The 19,604-nt window shown below is 43.3% G+C and overlaps 2 protein-coding genes across 4 annotated transcripts in view; one reads left to right on the forward strand and one right to left on the reverse strand.

Annotated features, from left to right (window-relative positions):
• The window catches only part of SHLD2 (shieldin complex subunit 2), a 67,179-nt gene extending 51,725 nt beyond the window's left edge, over positions 1-15,454 (reverse strand). For 2 of the 3 annotated variants that reach the window (XM_054035403.1, XM_054035404.1), the window contains exon 1: positions 15,365-15,454. The gene's annotated coding sequence lies outside the window, so the exon portion shown is untranslated. The remainder of the gene's footprint in view (positions 1-15,364) is intronic. The other variant, XM_054035405.1, reaches the window with a different exon arrangement.
• Positions 15,455-15,534: 80 nt separating this feature from the next.
• The window catches only part of GLUD1 (glutamate dehydrogenase 1), a 50,231-nt gene continuing 46,161 nt past the window's right edge, over positions 15,535-19,604 (forward strand). The window contains exon 1 of the mRNA XM_054035406.1: positions 15,535-16,042. Coding sequence (XP_053891381.1) covers positions 15,625-16,042 — 418 coding nt within the window. The 5' untranslated portion in view covers positions 15,535-15,624. The remainder of the gene's footprint in view (positions 16,043-19,604) is intronic.

Here is a 19,604-nt window from a genome sequence, read left to right on the forward strand (position 1 = left end):
CTGAACAAGAGGTAGGACTGAGTGGACTTGTAGGCACTGAAGTTTTACATTGTTTTGTTTTTGAGTGAAGTTATGTAACAACAACAAAAAAAACCTACATTTGTAAGTTGCACTTTCAGGACAAAGAGATTGCACTACAGTACTTGTATGAAAATACTATTTCTTTTATTTTACAGTGCAAATATTTGTAATAAAATATACACTTTGATTTCAATTATAACACAGAACACAATGTATATGAAAATGTAGAAAAACATCCAAAATATTTCATAAATTTCAATTGGTATTCTATTGTTTAATAGTGCGATTAAAACTCTGATTCGTCGCGATTAATTTTTTTCATTGCGATTAATTTTTTTGAGTTAATTGTGTGCGTTAACAGTGATTAATCGACAGTCCTAATTAAGACCCATACAACATTTCTTCATTCTCAGTGTTAATGACAAAAAGAAAAAGCAAAGCTACCTGGAAACCTAAAGCTCCACCAGATATTATGTATTGATTATGAGAACTTAAAAAAAAAAAATCCTTCTGTAAAGAAGGAGTTAGAGTTTAGGTATTGTATTCTTTTAGAATCCTTTCATTTAATATATATTCAATATAAATCTGGAACTGATCTTCATAATGGAATCAAAACTTTGCAAGAATAGCCATATCATGCCATTCGTTTATAAGCGTAACTCCACACTGATTTAAATATCTTAAAAACTGATAGCACAAATGGCACTGCACAATCCTGCACCAGTGCAGTCAATGGGAGTTTTACTGTTAACTTTAATGAGCGCTGGGTGAGGTCCTAAACAGATATTGTTATACCTAATTATTTTCCACATTTCAATGTTACTATACAGAATAAATATTTAATCATACTACTGTCAGCATTTTTCTTCATTCTACTTGCTGAATTTATCAGTGTTGTTAGCAGCAATATTTCAGCTAACAAAAGGGAACTCCATTTGAAACGCCCATTTTCTGTTGCTTATGACTTTCTGAAAAATGCTTCCCATCTTCAATTTAAGACCAAAAGTGATTTATTTTTAAGTCTCAGCAAAATCCATTTGGTTAATGTTCATGAAAATATTAATTTTATTCTGTTTTAAAATGTATTTATTTGGGATTTAAATCATAATAAAAAAAAAAAAAAAAAGAGAGGACACCTATCCAATACTCTACATGCTTTAACACACCATTTACAATACAATAAAATCCCAGCAGCTTTAAAGTTATCTCCACAGAATTTCGGCCAGTACATCTACAAAAAGTCCTTTCCAGCCATTCAGTGTTGAGGAAACCGCATCTCAGCTCTCCTCCAAAGCCCAGATACATACAAGTATTTTTCAGTGTGCCTGGACGGTTGCCAAATTTGGGCTATTTCAGATCAGAAATGGATGGAACAAGTTCAGAAGCCCTCACAGGAAATGTTCTGCTAGCTAGCTCCTCTGTCTTTTTAATGAGAAGATTCCAGCTCAGGAACCTCTGGTGACTACAGCTGTGGTAGAAGGACATGGAGAGAAATGATTCTTTAGGCAGGCTGGTCCCAACCCATTTAGGGCTTTATGGATTATAAACAATATCTCAAAACTCCACTTGGAGATCAATGGGAACCAAAGCAGATCCAAGAGCACTGGTGTCCTATGTTCCCAGGATGATGACCCACTCAATAAACAAAGCACTGCATTCTACATCAGCTTCAATCTGAACAGTTTTAAGGGGTAGCCTTAGGTGAAGGTTCCCACAGTAATGTTAAATTAGGGTTACCATACGTCCGGATTTTCCCGGACATGTCCGGCTTTTGGGGGCTCAAATCCCCGTCCGGGGGGAAATCCCCAAAAGCCGGGCATGTCCGGGAAAATCGGGAGGGCTGGGTGGTGCTCGGCCGGGGCCGGCGGTGCGGGGCCGGGGGCATGGTGCCGGGCCGGGAACCAGGGGCGCAGTGCAGGGCCGGGCGCGGGGCCGGACGGGGAGCTGGGGGCGCGGTGCCGGGCCGGGGTCCGGGCTGGGAGCCGGGTCGGCCGGGCCCGCGGGGAGCCGGGCCGGCGGGGAGCCGGGCTGGCCGGGCCCGCGGGGAGCCGGGCCGGCGGGGAGCCGGGTCGGCCGGGCCCGCGGGGAGCCGGGCCGGCGGGGAGCCGGGCCGGCCGGGCCCGCGGGGAGCCGGGCCCGCGGGGAGCCGGGTCGGCCGGGCCCGCGGGGAGCTGGGCCGGCGGGGAGCCGGGTCGGCCGGGCCCGTGGGGAGCCGGGCCGCCGGGGAGCCGGGCCGGGGGTGTGCCGGGCCGCCGGGGGCCGGCAGTGCTGGGCGGGCCGGGGGTGGTGGGCCGGGGCCGGCACCCCAGGGCCCGAGCCGACCCAGGCTGGAGCCGCCGGGGGGGCTAGCCTGGGCTGCGCCTCCTCCCCCCCACACCCCCCTTACCTGCTTCAGGCTTCCCGCGAATCAAATGTTCGCGGGAAGCAGGGGAGGGGGCGGAGACTTTGGGGAGGGGGCGGGGTTGGGGAGGGGGTATGGGCGGGGCTGGGGGCGGGGCCGGGGGCCGTGGAGTGTCCTCCATTTGGAGGTACAGAATATGGTAACCCTAGTTAAATGGGCCATGCTGCATATAAAGAAATATCAAACATAATACCACATATTTCCCAAATAAAAATTAACATCCGCAGAGGTGGTTCTAACTTACAGTGGTTAATCCAGGCCTGACCAAGAGAGGTGTCAGATAAGAGGCATGTGCCTAGAGGTCAAAGCCAGGAACAGTGCCCAGCCCCAGCAAGTGAGGGGCATTTGGGATTCCGCATTTGGATCCCCTCACAGTCTGGTGAGTGTCCAACAGGGAGACCTCAAACAGACCTGTGACATTGCCATCTTAGGGAAAGCAATTATCATTCACCCATTTTTACACATGACTGAAAAAAGTTGTGCAAGATTACTTCAGGAACAAATCTAAGGTTTCTAATATGACAGATCACTGCTCTGCCACTTAGCTACACTACCTTTCAGAATGAATATGCGAAATTATGTCCTTAGCTATTTTGCCGCTAACCAACAGACCACACACTGCTCCCAGAATCAGGAATAGAATCTGGGAATCCTGATCCCCGATATTTCAGTGCTATCTCAGGAATAATTACACAGTGTACTGGCCAAATGTGTGTTGTGTCCCCTCTATGGGTCAGTCCCTATCAAGGATAATAACTAGGATGGATAAAAAGATTGATGATTTAAAAACATTTTTTTTTATTTTTATCATTTAAATTGGAGATCCATATTTATTAAATTAACCTATTGTAAATTAATTTTGAAATTGTCAACCTATGTTAAGGCCTAAACTTATTATAATCTATTAAAATCATATAAATTAAATAAAAAAATATTAAGCACGTTTGTTGCCAAGTTTTAAAGAAAAATCACACTACTGAACTAGTGGAAGTCACTGGCTAAGCACCTGGAGCAGAGTTTGTTGACTTGCTAAACCAGCTTTTGACAGCAGAAGCCTCTTCTCCAAGTGCAGAGAGAATATTTTCTTCATTTCAGTTTATTTGACTAGTTCATTCAAAGTTAAGAAACCAACTGAGAGCTGAAAAAGCAGGAAAGTTTGTTTTCCTCTTCCACTCTAGGAACAACAACTAGGTGTGAGAGGATAAGAACTAATAGTTCTAGAATCTTAAAGGATATGTTGACCAGAAACAATCATTCAGTTTGCTAACTACAGATAACACTTTCTTTTTTAAGAAATTAGCAAGATCAGTAAGACACGTTTGCTAAACTTTTTTTCTTATGTATCCAGTACATTTAATAAAACAATTAAAATTGTGTTGTATTTGAATATCCATCCAAATAGAACTTGATGCAAATTGCAAGTAAAATATTAATAATCATCTAGTAAATGAGAAATGAGTTGGTCACCATTTTCTAACATAAAATATGTAAAAATTAAGAATCTGGAAAAAATGTAACTATGCTACATAATTGCTTAAACAAACATGTATAGATATAGTATACCTCCTCATGAGTAAAAGGAAGCAGCAAAATTAGTGGAAAGTCTATATTTACTTGCAAATCAACATGCTTTACCGCAGCATTTTTCAAACTTCGGGTCGCAACCTAGTACTGGTCAGCACCGCTGGCCGGGACGTTAAAAGTCCCATCGGCGGTGCTGCTCAGCTAAGGCAGGCTAGTACCTACCTGTTTCAACACTGCCCTGAGCCCCTCCCCAAACCCAGAGCCCCTCCTGCACCCCAAACCCCTTATCCCTGGCCCCACCCCAGAACCTGCACCCCCAGCCCAGAGACCTGACTCCCTCCTGCACCCCAATCCCCTGCCCCAGCGCAGAGTCCCCTCCCATACCCTGAACCCCTCATTCCCGGCCCCACCTCGCAGCCCTCACCCCAGCACCCTAACCCTCTGCCCCACCCCTGAGCCCCGGCTCCCACACCCCAAACCCCTCACCCCCAGCTCCGCTGGGTCGCAGGCATCAACAATTTTCTTCAACTGGGTCCCCAGAAAAAAAGTTTGAAAACCACTGCTTTACTGGACACAAATGAGAATTAACTTTTCTTTAGGAAAATAATTCAAAAGTACTATTGAAAAACACAATTAAAACTGATGATTTAAATCAATGTTTCCTGCTTGCTGATTTAAATCACAATTAAAATCAGTGATTTAAATTGTTTTGATTTAAAAATCAGTCTACCCTGATAATAACTTGTTTCATCAACTACTCCTACAGCTCAAGTGAACAAGGTTTGTATTATTGAGCTGAAAACCCTGGGTTTAATCCCTGTTGATGATCCATATGGGAGAAAATACTATGTAATTGAATCTTAATGTCTACACACTCAAGGCTGAATTGAGGCGGATACCTTTCATAAGCACAAACTCTAAAAATTGTTTAAAATGACATGTATGCAAATTATTTGCAAATATGAAAATTAGTTCATTCAATAACTGGCATGTAATGTCAGCACATGAAGCTGCAAAAAAATGACAGCTGTCTTTATATAATCCAATAACATTTGCTGTCATATATATTAGTACCTATATTAATGGCTGTATCAAGAAGTATTAATAAGTATTAAAAAAAATCTGATTATTCTTCCAAATGTTCACTTCTCTGGAGCGATTACACTGGAAAGAGCAGTATTTGACCACCAATTCAGTTTGCAAAATACCATATGATGTAGAATTAGTTGCTATTCAATAACCCAGAGTAACCAAAAAAAACCAACATTTTTTTTCAGTAGAATTACAAGAATGGGGGAAGAGGGAGAAATTGGGGGGGAAAAACTGTAGGGAATAAACACACCATCAGAATATTAAGTGACAAGAACACCGAGTGCAGTGATCTTCTAATACACTGAGCATTACTGATGAGAGAAAATGAATTCTTGGAGCTTATAAGGCTTAGTGGCTCATACTGGAACCAGCTGCAACATTCAGTTAAATACAGTAAACAAGATTTTTTTTTTCTTGCTCAACAGAGAAACTCCATCTTTAGACAGATCATAGTCCTCAAGTAAAAAACTGCCCATTTATCTGATTTTATAATATAAATTCCAGAGGCAGCAATCAGTATTTTTAGCTAAAAATGTACATATCTAGGGTTTCAATAATAGATTTATTCGATTTTGTCTGACATAACCAATGTATTTAGCTCAGTACTGGGTGACATTTTCTGTGACTGTTCTGCATGCCTAAGATGCTATTTGTTTTATTCACTCAACCCTTGCCCCCAAAATCCTAAAACAAATTTTTGCCTTCAAGCCTCCTTGCTTCTTTTAAAAATAAAGACTGCTACAACTGAAGTTTAGACTGGACTTTTCATCCCAAGGACCTCAAAATGTATAAGTTATACACAAAATAGCTACCTTTTATACACAATGCAAATTTATTAACTATAATGCAGATCTCAATGGTATATTCTGCATTTATTTCACACATTTGCTCCAAACGCAGAACTTCCACTGACCTCAATCAGAATTTTGCACATTGCAAAAGTGCTTTACAAACACACACAGGTATCATTTCACTTACCACAAGCGTTAAATGCCTAAGTGAACTCTACACAACAGGTTAAGATAGGAAATAAAGAAAAATACTTTAACTGATTGAAACTGCAGCTGAAATTTAAGTAGGCAGAATGTAATTACTCAGACTGGAGTCCAAACAGGATACAAAGGGTAAGGGGATAATACCCCCATCACGTGTTTAAAGTATCATGTGATCTTTAATGGCCACATTTGGCCAAGACCTCAGTTTTATGTCTTGTTTGCACTGATTTAGAATTGATTTTGAAATAAAATTATTCTGTTTAACTGCCAGGAGGCAACTTTGTCATGTACACATGGGATATAGAAGAAGGGTAACATGCAGTGTCAGCTATGGGTAGTCTTAACTCAGGAAGTTCCTTCGAGAGGAAATGTAACCAAACTCCAAACCTGGAGACAGTGGAACTTTCTGTGCCTGCGTCCTGTAGATAACTAACTGCTTGGTTTGCAAATAATGCGGGGGGGGGGGCCGCAAGTAGATGAACAATAAGGGGTCACAAGAGGGGCGGATACATGTAGCTTGCTAACTATGTATGGTAATGATAGCAAATTTTGGCCAATTTTGGATCGATAGATTAGCATAGTCAACTGCATACAATGCTTTGGTGTAAGTGTTTTCTTTGTTCTTGCTGACTTATGAGCTCGAACCCAATTGCAATTGAAATAAATAGATCGCCCCTCCCGGGGCTCCTTGCTTGATTAGCTGTGTCCGTCTCTCCTTATTCCTCAGCTGGAACGGACAGGAATTTCTACGACAATTTGGAGAAAGAACATCACTTAACAGATCATCAATAGCTGATGTGAATTTCCAACAGCAGAGAATTTTGAGATTCCAAAAAGTGGTTTCAATCCATTCAAAATTTTGAAAATTTTCTGCAAACTGGAATTATCATTCTATAATCAGTTCTACTGGGAGCCTGGGTTCTGGGGGAGTCTGCCTGGCAGGTTGCCAAAAACCAGGGACCATGGAAGCCCTTAGAGCACTGACTCCAGGGCAGTCTGCCTGGTTGGGTGTTCCAACTCCAAGGTAACTCCTGCAGCCAGGAAGCCTAGAAGCCCTGGTAACCAAGGCTGTTCAGAAACCACAAGCCTAGGCGCTGGGGGCAGCCCACAAAGTGGGCTGCTGAGGAGCCAGGATTTCCTAGAAGCCTAGCCGGTGTGCAGAAGAGGAATCAAGTTGGTGAACTGGCCGAAAACTGATGGAAACCCCCCAGGCTTCTGGAGGAATTCTGTCAAAACTGACAGTCCTGCAGAATGTGTTGATTTCAATGAATAAACAAATTCTGAAGAAAAAAATATTTCTAATTTTTTCTGACCAGTTCTAGTTTTAACCCTGTAAAATTATTAGGGATTTTTTCCTTCTGTGTGAACTAATCAGTTTCAGGAATAGAAAACAAGGATACCCAGTGGTCATTCCTGTGTAATTTCAGATAGTAGAATTATATAAGCTTTTGAGTAATATTCTGTCAACAAAGCAAATGCAAAAGTTTACTGGGTTCCTGGCTTTGAACTGATTTTCTTAGTACACCTTGAACAATAATTTTAGCCAATATACTTATTTGTAATGAAATCTGCTAAAATAGCATGCATATCTTAAAAACATGGATCTTTTCAATTCAGGTAAGCACAAAATAAATAAAAGTGTTTATATTATATCTAAAATGAAATAAGCCATAATATTTAAAGTTGGAAGTAAAAGCTATTTCAAAAATAACTGGCAAAGAAAAAGTTGTCTGTTCTATTTTTTCCAAATTCAGAATGTTTTCCCAATTCTTGTAATGAACAAGTATATAACCATCTCCCATAAATTAGAGCTAAATAAGTCCATCACCCATGCAAATAGTTTCCTTCAGTACATACGCTTGTTTACCATTGTACTTCTGTGGGTTTAAATGACTGGGAGAAAAATAATTCAATTTCAATATGAAATTAATTGAAATGTACTGAAATTTCTAGTTGCACACAAAAATATAAAAAAAATTACCTTTAAAACCATCCTAGTGATCTTTTACCAGTTTAACTGAAAGGAGAGTCCTCCATGTGTTACTCTAAGCCAGGGGTAGGCAACCTATGGCACGCGTGCCGAACGCGGCACATGAGCTGATTTTCAGTGGCACACACACTGCCTGGGTCCTGGCCACCGGTCCAGGGAGTTCTGTATTTTAATTTAATTTTAAATGAAGCTTCTTAAACATTTTAAAAACCTTATTTACTTTACATACAATAGTTTAATTATATATTATAGACTTATAGAAAGAGACCTCAGCACACCACTTCTGAAAGGTTGCCGACCCTTGCTCTAAACAAAGAACATACAGTGTATCTTTCATTATTAGAATTATTGTTTTCATAGCTACAAGTCCCAATAAACTATTAACAGACATATATGCATACTGAGCAATGTTCTGAGACCACGAGAAATAGCTCCCTTAATTACTGCTTACTCCTTAACACAAGAAAGGCAGAGATTTGACTGGAATAGAGAGAAGATATGCAGTCTAGCTGATAGGAACCAAGACACAAGAACTCTTGAATTCTAATCTTAACTCTTACCGAAGACCTGCTCTGTGTCATTGGACAAGTCACTTAACCTCTGGATCCACCTCATAATCAACCTCACAGGAGTGTAATGGAAGTCAATTATGCCGGTGAAGTGTTTATATATATTAGAAACATACACAATTATTCTTCTCTCACATGTGATTGTTTTCAAACATTACAAAAATAAAAGATAATTTCTGATTTACTTTTTTTAAAGAGTTCCAAGTGTAACTTGTTGAATATTTTGTTAGAATTCAGTAATACTGGACTTTCACCTTTATCAAAGCAGAAGGGCTCTGCTCATGCTGTTATTTCATAAAAAGACGTGCTACTGAAACTGGTGAAAAAGGATATTCATTTTCACTCTTACATTGTGTTTTACCATTATGAATCCCTAACATATGACATAATATATTATAAACATATCTGGGTCAATGCATGCAGCTGATAAATAGGTAAGGAACACTTTCAGAGAGGTGTATTCTAGTGATTGGAGTACAGGACTGGAAGCCAGGAACTTTACAGTTCTAACTCTGATGTAGGCCTTTCTGAGCTCTTGAGCATGTCAAATAATTGTCACATTTTCCACTTAACTCCTGCCTCAGTTTTCCTATCTGTAATATAGGAACACTATTGCTTTACCTGTAAAGGGTTAACACGCCCACAGGTAAAAGGAAAGGAGTGGGCACCTGACCAAAAGAGCCAATGGGAGGGCTAGAACTTTTTTAAATGGGGGAAAAAAAAACTTCCCTTTGTCTTCTTTTTGTTGTCCTGCGAGAGTAGAGACACAGAGCAGCAATGCTGTAAGCAGCTTTAAAACTATGTATGAAAAAGCATCAAATCACACCTCAAACTACTTATCTGAAACCCCAAATATGTAAGTAAATTAGGGAACGACTAGGAAGATGCGATTAGGGTTTTTGTTTTTATTTCTTATTGGCTTGTGGACTCCTCTGTGCTAACCTCAGATGCTTTTGTTTTGCTTGTAACTTTTAAGCTGAACCTCAAGAGAGCTATCTTGATGCTTAATTTTTGTAATTGTTTCTTTTAAAATCTAGCAATAGCCTAGGTTTTCAGATTTATTAAAAAGAAAAAAAAAGAAAATACAATTTCCCTTTTTTAAGAACAGGATTGGATTTTTAGTGTCCTAAGAGGTTTGTGCATATGTTGTTTAATTAGCTGGGGGCAACAGCTAATTGCCTTTGTTTTCTTTCTCAGCTCTTCCCCGGAGGGGCGAGTGAAAGGGCTTGAGAGTACCCCACAGGAAGGAATTCCCAAGTGAGCCTCCCTGGGTCCCAAGGAGTTCTTTTGCACTTGGGTGGCGGCAGCATCTATCCATCCAAGGTCAGAGAGAAACTGTGACCTTGGGAGTTTAATACCAGCCTGAGTGGCCAGTATTAATTTTTGAATCCTTGCGGGCCCCCACCTTCTGCCCTCCAAGTGCCAGAGTAGGGAATCAGTCTTGACAGTATCTATCCCCATATTAATATATCGAAGTAACTGAGCAATTCTAATAATGTAAATATATTGAGAGGCTGAGTCTCTAAAGCAGGCTTGACAATACCCGCATAACCAGTTCTCCCTAAAAAGAAACATTTCATGCCTTTGCTTCCCTCTGTTTTACTAACAGGCATCTTCAGACTCTGGACATGATAATTTTAACCCCTGCTGTCTCTCCCCTTCCTCTTTAGTTTATCCCCTCCTAAATAAGTCCCTAAGCCAAAAAATCATAGAACTAACGTAATTTGCTGCCATCACATTGTTCACTGTGCTTGTGTGTTATACCCATTCCCACATCCTGTGCTTGTCTTGTCTATTTAGATTGTAAGCTCTTTGGTGCATGGACTATGTACTACTCTGTGGCTGCACAGCACCTGGCATAAAGGGATCCCATTCTTGGTTGGCCTTTAAGAACTGCCGTAATACATAATGATATACCACACAAATCCTGAAGGTGAGCAGGAGCCTGCCATTCTCTCTTCAGTGGTCTTCCCTACTTCTTATCACGGACAATTAGGGGTATTTAACATGCAGTGACAATATAAAACAGAGACTGGGATTCTATCTATTCAGTTTCCTTTATTCATTGATTTATTACAGCAGTTCTCAAATTTTGGCAACTGGAGGACCCCCATTTTGATTTACAAAATTTTCACAGACCCCCAAATCCCTTGCTCAGCCCCAGGTCCTGCCCCCCACTCTACCCCTTCCCTCAAGGCCCCACTCTCACCCCACCTCCAAGCACACCCTATCCCCGCTCCTCCCTCTCAGCACCTCCTGCACGCCGCTGAACAGCTATTCCCCGACCTACAGGAGGCACTGGGAGGGAGCGGAAGAAGTTGATCAGCGGGGCCCGTGCCCTGCTGAAGTATCCTCACGGACCCCAGTTTGAGAAACACTGATCTACTATGTACGTGTAAAAACTCCTTTGTAAAAAATACTTGTAATACAGTTGCATAAGTGTATACTGTGTGATGTGGGACTGCACTTGTACATAGTGCTTTTGTTTCATATAATTTGGACTTTTTTCCACTGCATGTACAACAGTCTTTCCTGTTCAAAACTGCAAAAATTAACAAAAAAAAGATTGATTTTTGCCAAGACCTTTCTGTCTTTGACCCCAAAATAAAAAGCATCAAATATGTTGATGTTCACTAACTGCAGGTTACCCATATCACTTCTTGAGATGAGTACACAGGAGGTTTTGTCTATTTTTTTGAAATCCCCTTTTCATGACTCTTCTATAGTTCAGCTTGTCACTTAGGGCTTGTCTAGGTGACTGCTTAGTTTGCAGCAAATTGGAGCATAAATCTACCTTGCATTAAGCGCCTTTGGGGACCCTGCTGCCATGCACTGTAAGTTCTCTAGTGCGCTTTAATCATCCGTTTCAAAGCACGGTAGAGCAAAGAGCACTACAGAACTTTTGTGTGGAGCAGCAGATCCATATGGGCACTTAGTGCTGGCTAACACAAGGTAGATTTACACTCTGGTTTGCTGCAAATTAAGTTTCCATATAGACAGGCTCTTAGTGATATTACCTCCTGCTTCTGACGATAACAAATGATATCTTCACCAACTGCAGGATTGGGCAGCCACACATTCCGAGTTCAACTCTGACTTCTGATTAGAACACACAACTTTCAATTACTTCAATGAAAGTTACATATATTTATCTGAAGGCAAAATTGGGACCAGATGTTCCCAAATATAATACTTGAAAAGCAGGCATAAGGATGTCAACACAACTGGATACACAGGGGAGAGCCATTCTTTCTGTCTCTCCTGCAATTCTTACAGCAAACATGTTCTGGGTGATGCCTCTCACAGAGAAAGGTTGAAATGTCAGAACTTAAAAGTTTCCTGGCAGTTGGAAAAGCCCCATTAATATGAGTGAGACTCTTGAGTTTCACTGCGCTGAGAGGTTTGAGCTCCTGCCTGACATGATGCAAATAACTCCACCTATTGAGTAAATTCTTATCAGTGAGGCAGTCATTAGCTCCAGGGAGAAAGACAAGTGGGTTTTTCTTTTGAAACCAACTAATTGAAAAATGCTGCAACCCAGAGGACTAAACCAATGTCTGATTGCTCCTCATATTGCTATGCTCCTCATATTAGATGATTCAAAGTTTCTTTAGACTGGGACACTGTAGCCACCACAGTCTGCCTTATGGTATGATTGTAAGTTAAATCAAGTTATCTATACCTAACTCTTCTCAAATTATCCTATTTTGAGCAAAAGCTGCCCCATCACAAAACACTTTGAGATGCACAAACTGGTTGTGTTAGCAGGTGGCAAGTCATGCTAACTTGAGCTTTCTCTATACCACTTGATGAGCCAACTAAAGTTAAAAGCACCTCCACACTTAAAATAAGGAGTTTTAGAATAATAAGTATTATCTAGACCGTCCCTGACAGGTCTAACCTGATCTTAAAAATCTTCAATGATGGAGATTTCACAACCTCTCTAGGCAATTTATTCCAGTGCTTAACCATCCCTGACAGGAAGTTTTTCCTAATGTCCAACCTAAACCTCCCTTGCTGCAATTTAAATTGCTTCTTGTCCTATGCTCAGAGGTTAACAACAACAATTTCTCTCCCTCCTCCTTGTAACAACCTTTTATGTACTTGAAAACGGTTACCATGTCCCCTCTCAGTCTTCTCTTTTCCAGACTAAACAAACCCAATTTTTTCAGTCTTCCCTCATAGGTCATGTTTTCTAGACCTTTAATCATTTTGTGTGGATTTGACTCAAATTAGGGGGAAAACTCAACTTAATTGCAAGGAGGACAAACCCTAAGGTATTTCCATCACAGACATCTGCACAGCAGCTAGATCAGTGGTCCTCAAACTTTTGTACTGGGGACCCCTTTCACATAGCAAGCCTGTGAGTGCGACCCCCCTTATAAATTAAAAACTTTTAAATATATTTAACACCATTATAAATGCTGGAGGCAAAGCAGGGTTTGGGGTGGAGGCTGACAGCTCACAATCCCCCATGTAACCTCAAAACCCCCTGAGGGTTCCGAACCCCAGTTTGAGAACCCCTGAGCTATATGGTCTCTTCACACAGTTTGCAAAGAATTATTGCTTGGATTAGGCCTGCAGGAAAGAATTTTATTTCAGACTGTGTCCTGAAATTTGTTTCCAATATAGGAGAAGTCAAACGCTCTCCCTGTCAAAAGGTAGGTTTATTTTACTTCAGTTGGCCTGTTTTTTCAAGTTTTCCCACCCTACTGATTGTGGGTTGATTCAGGTATAACATATATCTTGTACATGCCTGAAGAATTTTGAGATTAGCATATCTATCTAGATCAGGGGTCGGCAACCTTTCAGAAGTGGTATGCCGAAACTTCATTTATTCACTCTAATTTAAGGTTTCACGTGCCAGAATTACATTTTAACGTTTTTAGAAGGTGTCTTTCTATAAGTCTATAATATATAACTAAACTATTGTTATATGTAAATTAAATAAGGTTTTTAAAATGTTTAAGAAGCTTAATTTAAAATTAAATAAAATGCAGAGCCCCCCGGATCGGTGGCCAGGACGCGGGCAGTGTGCGTGCCACTGAAAATCAGCTCACGTGCTGCCTTTGGCACAAGTGCCATAGGTTGCCTACCCCTGATCTAGATAGACCAATCTACCCTAGATAGACACATGTCCCTGTTCCCACTGTTTGGAGGGCAGCATGTTTGCTTGGCAAGGGGTTGCATGCTCTGGCCAAAATTAGCCTGATTTGTACTAAACAGTACTTTTATTCATCTGTAACTAGAGAACAAATGAAAAAATATCCTGTACAGGTTAGGAAGCCTGAAATTGTATTCAACAATAAATATTTCCACTCATGCTTTCCCTCCTTGCTCCTATTTAGGACAGATATTTTCCCACAAAAAATAAGTCTTTCAGAAAACCGGCAGCATTATTTGCTATGGATCAGAAGGCAGCTGTTGCCCCCCTCGGGGCAAGTTTTCATAGATCTATATGCTCTACTTCCTTCCCTGCCACCCCAAGACTTTGCAGGATATAATATCATCATATATATTCTATACACCAGCAGTTTTCTTTCTGAAATGACATCCTTGAATAACAGATAAGAAAACTGCTATTGTCTAACTCTGTCAAGGAAGTTAGTACACTGGTTTTCACCACAATCAGATTCACATCCTCTGTGGCCTAGGTCCAGAAGGGGACATAACACACACTGACCAATGGATTACTTGTGCAGTTCTCCTCCCTGGCTATGCATGTCTGCTCTAATCTTGGCTCCCATCGAACCGTACAAGACGTTGCTCTGAGAGGGTCAGAGAACAGCGATCTCTGTGTCACCTGGTGACAAGCCCAGGCCAGGCAGGCAGGATAGGGAATACCCAAAGCTAAGGAAGATACAAATGGTGGCATATTGAGCCCTGTGTTACCTAAGGCAGAGGCTCCCTGTACCCCAGATAAGCGATGCAGCAAAGCCCGTCAGCGTGTAGGTTAAAGCAATGATTCTCAACCAAGGGTACATGTACCCCGGGGGTACTTAGAGAGCTTCCAGGGGGTACATCAACTCATCTAGATATTTGCCTAGTTTTACAACAGGCTACATAAAAAGCACTAGCAAAGTCAGTACAAACTAAAATTTCAGACAATGACTTGTTTATACTGCTCTATATACTATACACTGAAATGTAAATACAATATTTATATTTCAATTGATTTATTTCCAAACTGTATGGTAAAAAATTAGAACATAAGCAATTTTTTAGTAATAGGCTATGACACGTTTGTATTTTTATGTCTGATTTTGTAAGTAAGTAGTTTTTAAAGTGAGGTAAAACTGGGTACGCAAGCCAAATCAGACTCCTGAAAGGTGTACAGTAGTCCAGAAAGGTTGAGAGCCACTGGGCTGAAGCTCGCTCAGCCGGGATAGCCACTGTGGCCATCGCTCGGGGGCGGGCGGGCAGCTGGGGAGGGTGGTGGGCAGATGGCACCGGAAAGGAGTGTGCAGCGGGGCGGGCGGGCAGCAGTGGCCCGGGGAACGAAATGGGAGGTCAGGGGCTCTGCCGCTCCCCGCAGCAGAAGGGGAAGGATGACCGACTCTACTGTACAGTGCCCCCTGCCCAGGCGCAGGCCGCCGCCTCCTCCCACGGGGCTGCCCGCGCCTGCAGTCGGGAGAAGCGACCGCACCGCACCCTCCCGACCCCCTGCACGGGCGGAAGCACTTTAGGTTCCCGCTCCCCCACCAGCACCCTGGACTGAGAGCGACGACCGACCGAGGCGCGATCCCGACACGCATGCGCACCACACACCCACCTCGGGCCTTCCGGGAGACGGGCTGGGGGCCGGCACCGCGCCCAGCTCCTCACGGCGGAGCCAAGAGGGCGGAGGGGTTCCGGGCGAGGCGTGTGCGCACGCGCGGCAGGGAGGTGTAGTGTGACCCGAGCCACCCCTGCGGCCTCGCCCCGCGGGGCCATTTAAAGGCGGCGGCGGAGGCAGCGACTCTGTTGTACCACCGGCCGCGCAGCGCTAGAGCAGCCCCGACTCTGTCTCCCAGCCCCGCTGTAGCTGCCACCATGTACCGTTACCTAGGGGAGCTGCTCGCGTCCCGCGCCGGGGCCGGCTCGGTGCTGGCGGGCACGGAGCCCAGCGCGGCGGTAGCGGCAGCTCTGTGGGGCGGCCCCAGCGGGAGGCTCCCGCAGCGGCGGCGCTACAGCGAGGCGGAGCGGGAGGACGACCCCAACTTCTTCAAGATGGTGGAGGGCTTCTTCGACCGCGGCGCCGGCATCGTGGAGGACAAGCTAGTGGAGGGGCTGCGCTCGCGGGAGAGCCCCGAGGAGCGGCGCCACCGCGTCCGCGGCATCCTCCGCATCATCAAGCCCTGCAACCACGTGCTCAGCGTCTCCTTCCCCATCAAACGCGACAACGGAGAGTGGGAGGTGATCGAGGGTTACCGGGCGCAGCACAGCCAGCACCGCACCCCCTGCAAGGGAGGTGAGCTCCGCACCTCTGTGCGCGCACACACACAGCCAGCACCGCACCCCCTGCCCGGGGGGTGAGCTCTGCACCCCCACCATCACCATACACGCAGCTGGCTCCGCACCCCCCCCCCCCACCACCATTCAGACAACCGGCGCTGCACCTCCTGCAAGGGAGGGGAGAGCCCCTCTACCCTGGTATATAGACATCTAGCACCCCGACAACCTGCAAATTGAGACCCACGCATGAGATCCACGTATAGACAGAGCCATACATACTGGGGTACCCCTGCAAGGTTCGTGAGACCTCCTCATAGATACCCAGCACTCCTCATGCGGAGCCAGTACTGCACCTATATAAACTAACGCAGCACTGCACTACCTGCAGGAAAGGGGACACCCCAGCCCCATGGATTGTTAACACTTTATTTTCCATACATTCATAGTTAGCACCCAACCCTCTGCAAAGCAGGAGACTCTCTTTATTCATATACAGCCAGCACTACACCCAACAAACAAGTGATTAAAAGTAGAGTGAACCAGGAGTGAGAGCTTTCACTGTGCCAGCCCAGGCGGGAAGGGCAATTATTGGGGATCACTGCTTACCCAGAAATAGGGAGAGTTCTCATCTACTTTCAGCAGAATGGGAGCTATAATTCCCCCTTGGTTATCTCCTGCTTCAAACACAGCCAGCAATATATCCACTGTAAGAGTAATGAGATACCTTCCTATACTTCACAGCTGGAACTGTACCTTGTGAAAGGAGTATGAGAGTCATTTTTCTGTTTCTCAGCTAGTGTTGGCTCCCTGCAAAAGATAGGAAACACATACACAGCCAACATTGCACCCCTAAAAGGGAGTTCATGTTCCCAGTACTGCATATTCAACAGTGCTAGCCCTGCAGCCCCTCCAAGGCCTGGTGGGGAGCTCCTTGCCACTGACTCCCTACATCCATCCGTGCATTCTCTGCAAGAGAGGCCAACTCCCATCTCTGTCCCATCCTAGCCACATGCCTACCAAAATAAGCAGTAGAATGTAAATATATATGTATTTACATAAATTCAACTGCAAGTCATTTGAAGCACACACTTTCTATTTTCAGCTTGCATTGTAACAAAACTTCAATGGGTGGAAGAGGAGGAACTTGGCTTACATCTATGGGGCACTTAGAGCTTGATAAGCACCTTCTACAAGGGAAAATAATTTTAGTACCATATTTCCAATGATTCTGTGCTTACGAAGAAGGTGGGAAGTAGAGGGATTTCAGTTCGTTAATATTTAAATGTTCACTTAACCCCTAAAATGCTAGGGTGCTTTCAACCACTTTTCTAGTTTGTTTAGGAGATTTGATTGTGACATCCCAAGGTTATATACTAATGTCAGGGATCCAAAACAGTTCAGTTTTGTCTTGCAAAGAATGATCATTCTCATCCAGGGAATATTCTGAGCAATTCAAATTTACCCAGAGACATTCTCAGCAAATCTCAAACATTAATATGAATGGTGAGATCTGAGGAAGTATGTACACTTGCATAGTTTAATTATGAATTGAAATTAGAAAGCTGTTTCTAATACATACTTTGATTTAATACAAAATCCCCTCCAGCCCAGAACAGGAAAATAGCTAATTGGTCAAGTTTCTAGGTAGATGTACAGAAAAAGCCAAAAACTAGCGTTCTTCTAGGAAAAGAATGTCACACCTTTATAAGAGAATTGAAAGGATTGTCCCACCCCAAGGCCCGGTACAGGCAACCGTGCATACCTAATACTTCCAGGGCTGTGAGCCTATGAAGCAAGACTCCCAACCATCATTAAGGACTCAACCAGTTAGTCTCTAAGGTGCCACAAGTACTCCTGTTCTTTCAGCCAGTACTATATCCCCTTGAAAGATAGTTAGACATCCTGGCTTCCAGCCTGGATCAGTCAGCACTGTGCGCTCTGTTAGGTGCATAATCTTTCAAAACAGTTACTCTGAGATCATTACAGGCGAGTATAGGACTTCAAACTAAACACCTTACCTTTGCCAGACATCTGAAATTGTAATTGTACAGAACGCACCCTGCATGTTGTGTCATAATGGACCGCCTCTTTCTGGTTGCTAGAAAAAGATTGGGGGAGTGTTAAGAACACTTACTCATCTTATAAAGCATTAAGTATAGGTGCTCTCTAGGTCTGACTATTGGATTTATGCTTAGGATTCGGATTCCTTAACTTCCTCTTGAAAGACTGAGGCACTTTTCTTCTGTTTTTTGGTACAATAATCTACTTTTGAGATTTTTTTTTGCTCTGCAAGTTGGACTGTTTGCATCGTTTTTAACTCTATAGCAACACTGCAGTTTGACACCTATGTGTCAGCTGACTTGGGCACACACGGCTTAGGCTACAGGGCACTTTACTTAAGGTGTAGACATTCAGGCTTGGGCTGGAGCCCAGGCTTCGGGACCCACCCAGTCCTCGTCCTCAAAGGAAATGTGCACAACAACTTCAAAAGATGAGCATGGATGCTTAAATTCATAACTTTGCTGGATACTAAAAACTGGTCTTAATAAAGACACTGGATTTGTGTCTTCTTACAACAGTCTGTAACCCACTAACCCCTCTTTTGCCTATGTTTGCAGAGGGGTTAATGGGCCACTTAACCTTGAACGTCCCTTAGAATTTGTTTACTTATGCTATACAACCTGTTCCACCTTGTAATAGGTGGAACGATACCTTTCCCAGAACTGAAGAAAAGCTCATTTCTTTCACCAACAGACGTTGATCCAATAAGGGCTTGTCTACACTTAGAGCGCTGCAGGAAGTACTCCACACCCCTGAGTGACCTAGTTATACAGACGTGAGTTTGTAGTGTAGACCAGGGCAATAGAAATAAATGGAGATATCCGATCTCCTAGAGCTGGAAGGGACCTTGAAAGATCATAGAGTCCAGCCCGCTGCCTTCACTAGCAGGATCAAGTACTGATTTTGCCCCAGATTCCTAAGTGGCCCTCTTAAGGATTGAACTTACAACCCTGGGTTTAGCAGGCCAATGCTCAAACCACTGAGCTATTCCCTATAAGGATATTATCTTAACCACCTTGTCTTTAAATTGGTGTGGGCATTTTAAAATACATTTTCCTTTGACTCTGTTTCAAGATGTGCATTTCTGATGACTTAGGAGTAAGAAATGAGAACATCAAACTCAAAGCTCCTCTCATACAGGCAATGGCTTTATCTGCGTGGAGTCAGTGTCCCTAACTATTGCCACAACCTTGTCTGAGGCCTGGCCTACACCAGTGGTTTTCAAACTGCCGGTCACAACCCAGCTGCTTTTGTCAACCTAACTCTGTAAGTATCTACTCTAAAACGTAGCTCCCACTACACCAACTTAGTAACTCTACCTCTGCAAGTGGCCTAGCACTTACATTGATGCAGTAGACACTGCATTGCTTATATTGACTTGCTGCCTTTCAGAAGCTGTCCCACAATGCCCCCACACTGACAGTTAAATCAGTGCAAGCGCTCCTGAAGAGGATGGACACTGCTGACACAAGGAGTATAGTGTGGACATGCAAAAGTGATTTCATTAGTTTAGTGAT

This window comes from Malaclemys terrapin, chromosome 7 (genome assembly GCF_027887155.1).
Source record: "Malaclemys terrapin pileata isolate rMalTer1 chromosome 7, rMalTer1.hap1, whole genome shotgun sequence".
Taxonomy (NCBI): domain Eukaryota; kingdom Metazoa; phylum Chordata; order Testudines; family Emydidae; genus Malaclemys; species Malaclemys terrapin.